Below are 8,288 nucleotides of genomic sequence, written 5' to 3'. Positions count from 1 at the left end.
TTAAAGCCCAAAATAAATATATTGGTGAAAACTAAATCCAAACTGAATGCTCACCATCTCCCACTAATGGAAAAGGCCCCTGTGTGGATCGTATGATTTAGCTGCTATTGTGAAGCGTCTTTGAACATTGGGAAAAGCGCTATATAACTTTCATGTATTATTATTAACATGATCTAATAACTCATCTAATATTTGTTCTCCCTCTCCTCTTCATCAACACACAGTGCCAGGGCGTCTGAATGATGTTATGAAGTCACCTTTTGATTTGTTCCACCAATCAAACAGCTGAAGTCGGTGTGTTCTTTATTAACAGTGCAGGATCACACATGCACGCACGCCACAAATGGTTGATAAGGGTTACATTGGTGGTTGTCAGAGCTAGCTAGAGGAGGAGATTCTCACCCTCCATGTTGTGGTGAAGGCTCCTAGCAGCAGAGGTTGGCTTTCACAACACACACCTCAACGTATTTAAACACACACACACAAACACAGGGCAGGGTGAGAGGCTGAATGGCTGCTTTGTCAGGCTGATCAGCATCAGATCCTCTCCTCCCGACACTATCCTCACCCAACTCTAGGGAGAGAGGGAGAGGGGGAGAGAGAGAGAGAGAGGGTGGGGGAGAGAGGGAGAGATGGAGGGACGGAAAGAGGGGGAGAGAGAGAGAGAGAGAGAGACTTTAGTTCTCTCCATTGTTTCATAGGCTGGCCTAAGGGCACTCCTCTCTACTTCCCTCCAACTCTCCTTCCTTTCTTGAGGAGTGGGGCGTGTCTCCTCCTCTGTATCCCTCCCCAGCGCGGTCCTAGCTCCCAGATTAGCTCCTGAAGTGGGTTAGAGCGCTGTGTGGCTCTGGAGATATGGTTCATTATTCTGCACTCTGCCCCAGGGGATTGTGGGTAGCATGAGGTCTGGGGCATGAGTAGGATGCTTGTATTTTAAGAAGGTTTCTGCAGGGTAAAGTCGTTCAGATGATAGAACCAACACGTGGCCTACAGTGGGACTGCTAATTTCCTGTGTTCTATATCCTTATGCCCATATATGGCCCTCCCTGTAGGACATTATAAATTCGCACCATTTGCTGTGGGGATAGGGGATGGGGGTGTGGGTGGGTTGGGGGGTCACAAGGGGAGGGGGGGTCACTGGAAGGCGGCGCGGACCCCCCGGTCGCTGAGGGGCTGCGTGGGCCGGAAGTTGTCTCCCAGCATGCCATCGTTCCCCTCCTGAAGCTCCGCCCCCTTGACATGTGACCTCAGACGGCGGAACTCCTCGATCTGGAGGGGAGGGGGGTATAGGGGGGAGGGGGGGAGAGAGAGGGGGGAGAGAGGAGGGGAGACAGGGGAGACAGGGGAGACAGAGAAGTGGCAGTGAGTGAAGGAGATGTCAGGAGCAGGTGCTCCACCTCCGAGCTGTCTGTCCCCGCTCAGAAAGCCTCCTCTGTTGGCCCAACAGGCTGCTCAACACAGCTAGCTCCTTGTGTCAGCTTCCTGCCGTCTAGCCGAGCTAACATTCTGCACCACTTCACCACTGAAGCCTTGAGCTAGTGCAAACAAACGACTCTGCACTGATGCTGTTATAGGGTACATTAAATAACATTGTCTACAGCTGTAAACTACCTCACATAACATTATCTACAGCTGTAAACTACCCCACATATCATTTTCTACAGCTGTGAACTACCTCACATAACATTATCTACAGCTGTAAACTACCCCACATAACATTATCTACAGCGGTAAACTGCCTCACATAACATTATCTACAGCTGTGAACTACCCCACATAACATTATCTACAGCTGTAAACTACCTCACATAACATTATCTACAGCTGTAAACTACCCCACATATCATTTTCTACAGCTGTGAACTACCTCACATAACATTATCTACAGCTGTAAACTACCCCACATAACATTATCTACAGCGGTAAACTGCCTCACATAACATTATCTACAGCTGTGAACTACCCCACATAACATTATCTACAGCTGTAAACTACCTGACATAACATTATCTACATCTGTAAACTACCTGACATAACATTATCTACAGCTGTAAACTACCCCACATAACATTATCTACAGCTGTAAACTACCGCACATAGCATTATCTACAGCTGTAAACTACCTCACATAACATTATCTACAGCTGTAAACTACCTCACATAACATTATCTACAGCTGTAAACTACCCCACATAACATTATCTACAGCTGTAAACTACCTCACATAACATTATCTACAGCTGTAAACTACCCCACATTACATTATCTACAGCTGTAAACTACCCCACATAACATTATCAACAGCTGTAAACTACCTCACATAACATTATCTATAGCTGTAAACTACCCCACATAACATTATCTATAACATTACAGCAGACTACCGCACAACATTATCTACAGCTGTAAGCTACCTCACATAAAATTATCTACATCTTTAAACGACTTCACATAACATTATCTACAGTTGTAAACTACTTCACATAAAATGATCTACAGCTGTAAGCAACCATATAACATTATCTACAGCTGTAAACTACCCCACATTACATTATCTACAGCTGTAAACTACCCCACATAACATTATCAACAGCTGTAAACTACCTCACATAACATTATCTATAGCTGTAAACTACCCCACATAACATTATCTATAACATTACAGCAGACTACCGCACAACATTATCTACAGCTGTAAGCTACCTCACATAAAATTATCTACAGCTGTAAGCAACCATATAACATCATCTACAGCTGTAAACTACCTCACATAACATTATCTACAGCTCTAAACTACCAAATAACATTATCTACAGCTGTAAACAACCATATAACATTATCAACAGCTGTTAACGACCAGCTAACATTATCTACAGCTGTAAACTACCCTGCATATCATTATCTACAGCTGTAAACTACCTCACATAACATTATCTACAGCTGTAAACTACCTCACATAACCTTATATACAGCTCTTAATTACCACATAACATTATCTACAGATGAAAACTACCACATAACATTTTCTATAGCTGTAACCTACCCCAGCTAACATTAGCTACAGACTTTAACAATGACATCAAACTATGTCTCTTTTGAGAGACCCCTAGCAACATAAATGACATACTATACCTTTAAGTAGCCATATGGGCCACATGCACCTAGCGGCCCCATGAGGGCATAGAGCTCACCTGTATCTGTGAGATGGTGAGCGGGTAGCGGTAGAGGATCCAAGTGACATTCTCACTGCAGGGGGGCGTCGTGAGGGAGCCCTGATACACCCAGTAGTCCCTCAGCAGGGGGTCTGAGTGGCAGATCACGCAGCTTATAGGACGGCGTGGTACCATGCACACTTTACCTCAGCAAGAAGCCTCTCACACTATGATGTCACCATTACTAACTACCCTCCCCCCATTACTTCAATAAATACCCTCCCCCATTACCCTCACTAACAACCCTCCGACCATTACCCTCACTAACTACCCTACCCCACCATTACCTTCACTAACTACCCTCCCAACCATTACCATCACTAACTACTCACCCCCACCATTACCTTCACTAACTACCCTCCTCCACCATTACCATCACTAACTACCCTCCCATCATTACCTTCACTAACTACCCTCCCCACCATTACCTTCACTAACTACTCACCCCCACCATTACCTTCACTAACTACCCATCCCCATTACCTTCACTAACTACCCATCCCCATTTCCTTCACTAACTTCCCACCCCCATTACCTTTACTAACCACTCTCCCACCATTACCTTCACTAACTACCCTCCCCCATTACCTTCACTAACTACTCTCCCCCATTATCTTCACTTACTACCCTCCCCCACCATTACCTCACTAACTACCCTCCCCCAATTACCTTCACTAACTACCATCCCAATTACCTTCACTAACTACCATCCCCCACCATTACCTTCACCAGCTACCCTCCCCCATTACCTCACTAGCTACTCACCCCACTAACTACCCTCCACACCATTACCTTCGCTAACTACCCTCCCCCATTACCTCACTAGCTACTCGCCCCACCATTACCCCACTAACTACCCTCCACACATTACCTTTACTAACCACTCTCCCACCATTACCTTCACTAACTACCCTCCCCAACCATTACCTTCACTAACTACCCTCCCCCATTATCTTCACTTACTACCCTCCCCCACCATTACCTCACTAACTACCCTCCCCCAATTACCTTCACTAACTACCATCCCCCACCATTACCTTCACCAGCTACCCTCCCCCATTACCTCACTAGCTACTCACCCCACTAACTACCCTCCACACCATTACCTTTGCTAACTACCCTCCCCATTACCTCACTAGCATTAACTTTCTATAGTATTGTATATTGTGCGAGTGGCGGTCTCACCTGGGAGCAGAGAGTTGGGGTTGAAACAGGGAATGATCTTGGACTTTCCCTGGTGGAAACACAGAGGACGTTAGTACCAGGGCCTCACAGCAGGGGTTAACCCCCCTACAGGGGATACCATCCCATAGGGAGTACCCTGGTACCCTACCCCAGGGGGTACCCTGTCACAGGGGGTACCCCAGGGGGTACCCTGTCACAGGGGGTACCCCACCACTGTCCCCTGTTCCTTGGGGCTCACCTTGTACTGCAGGTCCTGCAGAACCTCCGTGATGGCCTTGAGGCCCAGGTGCTCCTTACCAATCTGACAACACAAGGAGATGGAGATGAAGTAGCGGTCAAACCAATCCAGCCCCCTAACACCACCCTCCTAACACCACCCCCCAGCACCACCCTCCTACACACCATCCCCCTAACACCACCCCCCTAGACACCATCCCCCTAACACCACCCCCCTAGACACCATCCCCCTAACACCACCCCCCTAGACACCATCTCCCTAACACCACCCCCCTAACACCACCCCCCTACCACCACCCCCCTAACACCACCCACCTAACACCACCCCCCTAACACCACCCCCCTAACACCACCCCCCTAGACACCATCTCCCTAACACCACCCCCCTAACACCACCCCCCTACCACCACCCACCTAACACCACCCCCCTAACACCACCCCCCTAACACCACCCCCCTACCACCCCCCTAGACACCATCTCCCTAACACCACCCCCCTAACACCACCCCCCTACCACCACCCCCCTAACACCACCCACCTAACACCACCCCCCTAACACCACCCCCCTAACACCACCCCCCTAGACACCATCTCCCTAACACCACCCCCCTAACACCACATCCCTAGACACCACCCTCCTAACACCACCCCCCTAGAGACCACCCCCCTAACACCACCCTCCTAACACCACCCCCCTAGAGACCACCCTCCTAACACCCCCCTCCTCACACCAACCTCCTAGAGACTACCCTCCTAACACCACGCCCCTGCCACCACCCCCCTAGTCACCACCCCCCTAGTCACCACCCCCCTAACACCACCCTCTTCACACCACCCCCCTAACACCACCCCCCAGACACCCCCCCCAGATCCTCCTGGACCCCTCCTGGAAGGCCTGGCCAGCGGCTTGGAGGTAGGAAGGTAAGGTTTGTGTATAAGTGTCCCCTTTGGTCGTCTCCTGTCCTGTCATGTCCTGGCGGTCCGGATCCTGACCGGGTCTACAGTGATCCACCTGCTCTCAAACGGCCGCTCTGAGGATCCCCAGCCAACGGCGGTAGTTACTGAGGCCACATCCGCACAGGAAGTAGGCAGGAGGTAGAACCCACAGAAGCCGCCAAATAACAGGAAGTGGAGTGTGGCAGGGTGGAGCCGGGGCTGTCTGGAGTCAACTGGACCCCGTCCTGGTCTCCACCCAGACACCAGCTCCACCCAGACCCCAGCTCCATCCAGACACCAGCTCCACCCACACAGGAGCTCCACCTGCCCTCCACCTATAAGTTGTTGTAGCGCTAGGGGCCCTGCTATTGGTTAGAGGTCGTGTTAGCGCTAGGGGCCCTGCTATTGGCTATAAGAGATGTTAGCGCTAGGGGCCCTGCTATTGGCTAGAAGAGATGTTAGCGCTAGGGGCCCTGCTATTGGCTATAAAATGGTGTTAGCGCGAGGAGCCCTGCTATTCGCTATGAGAGGTGTTAGCGCTAGGGGCCCTGCTATTAGCTATAAATGGTGTTAGCGCTAGGAGCCCTGCTATTGGCTATAAATGGTGTTAGTGCTAGGAGCCCTGCTATTCGCTATAAGAGGTGTTAGCGCTAGGGGCCCTGCTATTGGCTATAAATTGTGTTAGCGCTCGGAGCCCTGCTATTGGCTATAAATGGTGTTAGCGCCATTTATAGCACACTGCTATTCGCCCTGCTACTCCAAAGTCCTGTTGGCGGCTAGGGGCCCTGCTATTGGCTATAAGAGATGTTAGCGCTAGGGGCCCTGCTATTGGCTAGAAGGGATGTTAGCGCTAGGGGCCTTGCTATTGGCTATAAATGGTGTTAGCACAAGGGGCCCTGCTATTGGCTATAAGAGGTGTTAGCAATAGGGGCCCTGCTATTGGCTATAAATGGTGTTAGCGCTAGGAGCCCTGCTATTGGCTATAAGAGGTGTTAGCTCTAGGGGCCCTGCTATTGGCTATAAACGGTGTTAGCGCTAGAAGCCCTGCTATTGGCTATAAGAGGTGTTAGCGCTAGGGGCCCTGTTATTGGCCGTAAATGGTGTTAGCACAAGGGGCCCTGCTATTGGCTAGAAATGGTGTTAGCGCTAGGAGCCCTGCTATTTGCTATAAGAGGTGTTAGCGCTAGGGGCCCTGCTATTGGCTATAAGAGGTGTTAGCGCTAGGGCCCCTGCTATTGGCTATAAGAGGTGTTAGCGCTAGGGGCCCTGCTATTGGCTATAAGAGGTGTTAGCGCTAGGGGCCCTGCTATTGGCTATAAGAGGTGTTAGCGCTAGGGGCCCTGCTATTGGCTATAAGAGGTGTTAGCGCTAGGGGCCCTGCTATTGGCTATAAGAAGTGTTAGCGCTAGGGGCCCTGCTATTGGCTATAAGAAGTGTTAGCGCTAGGGGCGACCTGGCGGCTTACCTGTACAAACAGAGCGATGATGAGGACTCCGTTGTTCTTGCCCAAGGCGTCCTCCACACAGCTATACAACGTGCTGTTCCAGTGGAGGAGGTGGAGCTACAGGGAGACACACGGGTGGTCAGACAGTTGGACAGACGGGTGGACAGACGGGTGGACAGAGAGGTGGGTTGAATCAGCTGCTGGGGATTGAGGGGCAGGTTTCCAAGCAGGCAGCAGGGTCTGCTCCTGGAATCAACACAGAAGGGGTCTGTGTGCCGCCTAGAGCCTGACTGAATATTAATAATGAGGCTCTAATAAGGACTCACTCTGTGGACTCTGATCACTCTCTGGACTCTGATCAATCTGTGTACTCTGATCACCATCTGATCACTCTCTGGACTCTGATCAATCTATGTACTCTGATCACCATCTGATCACTCTCTGGATTCTGATCACTCTCTGTATTCTGAGGGGGAACCATGGGATGCTGGGAAACTACAGAGCCTCCTCTCTCTCTCTCTCTCTCTCTCTCTCTCTCTCTCTCTCTCTCTCTCTCTCTCTCTCTCTCTCTCTCTCTCTCTCTCTCTCTCTCTCTCTCTCTCTCTCTCTCTCTCTCTCTCTCTCTCTCTCTCTCTCTCTCTCTCTCTCTCTCTCTCTCTCTCTCTCTCTCTCTCTCTCTCTCTCTCTCTCTCTCCCAGTGGTATTGGAGTATGTAGTGGGGTGTGTGTATAGGGGTGCATGGAGAGGGATGTGTGTAGAGGGGTGTGTAGAGGGGTGTGTGTAGAGGGGGGGTGTAGAGCGGTGTGTGTAGAGGAGGGGGTGTCGAGCTGTGTGTGTAGGGGGTTGTCGAAGGGTGTGTGTTTAGGGGTGTGTGTGTGTGTAGGGGGTTGTATGTGGGCTCTACCTCCATGGGGAAGGCCTTGAAGTTGACGGTGTGCTCGGAGCCTCTCTGGTTCTCCTTGCCCCAGTGGAAGCGGACCTCGTGGAGCTCGTACTCATGGTCGCTGGGCAGAGGGCCCCCCGTAACCACTGGCAACCAGGCCCAAGGGCATTGTGGGAGCACAGACAGGGACAGCGTTAAGGGCTGATTACACAGAGATGCAGACGCTCCCTTAGCTTAGGAACACACTGCTCTGTGTGATCAGCCCCACAGGGTTAAACACGACCTCCATGTGTCAAACGAAAGAACCGGCCAACAAACCACATTGGGAGCACCGCCTAGAGCGTCAACCGTAACACTGGCTCTGGGACAACAGAAAGGTCATCTCTATATG

The 8,288-nt window shown here is 50.6% G+C and overlaps 1 protein-coding gene across 3 annotated transcripts in view; it reads right to left on the bottom strand.

Moving 5' to 3' along the window:
* Positions 1 to 258: 258 nt before the first annotated feature.
* ca8 (carbonic anhydrase VIII) overlaps positions 259 to 8,288 on the bottom strand; it is a 10,537-nt gene continuing 2,507 nt past the window's right edge. For 2 of the 3 annotated variants that reach the window (XM_060058765.1, XM_060058766.1), the window contains exons 3-9: positions 7,919 to 8,043; positions 7,036 to 7,131; positions 4,636 to 4,698; positions 4,398 to 4,446; positions 3,192 to 3,304; positions 1,156 to 1,269; positions 259 to 574 (exon numbers count right to left, since the gene is read on the bottom strand). In XM_060058765.1, coding sequence (XP_059914748.1) covers positions 446 to 574; positions 1,156 to 1,269; positions 3,192 to 3,304; positions 4,398 to 4,446; positions 4,636 to 4,698; positions 7,036 to 7,131; positions 7,919 to 8,043 — 689 coding nt within the window. In that variant the 3' untranslated portion in view covers positions 259 to 445. Of the gene's footprint in view, positions 575 to 1,070; positions 1,270 to 3,191; positions 3,305 to 4,397; positions 4,447 to 4,635; positions 4,699 to 7,035; positions 7,132 to 7,918; positions 8,044 to 8,288 lie in introns of all 3 variants that reach the window. The other variant, XM_060058767.1, reaches the window with a different exon arrangement.

This window comes from Gadus macrocephalus, chromosome 8 (assembly GCF_031168955.1).
Source record: "Gadus macrocephalus chromosome 8, ASM3116895v1".
Taxonomy (NCBI): Eukaryota; Metazoa; Chordata; class Actinopteri; order Gadiformes; family Gadidae; genus Gadus; species Gadus macrocephalus.
The sequence above is the reverse complement of the archived record's forward strand: the minus strand, read 5'-3'. Positions and strand labels throughout refer to the sequence as shown.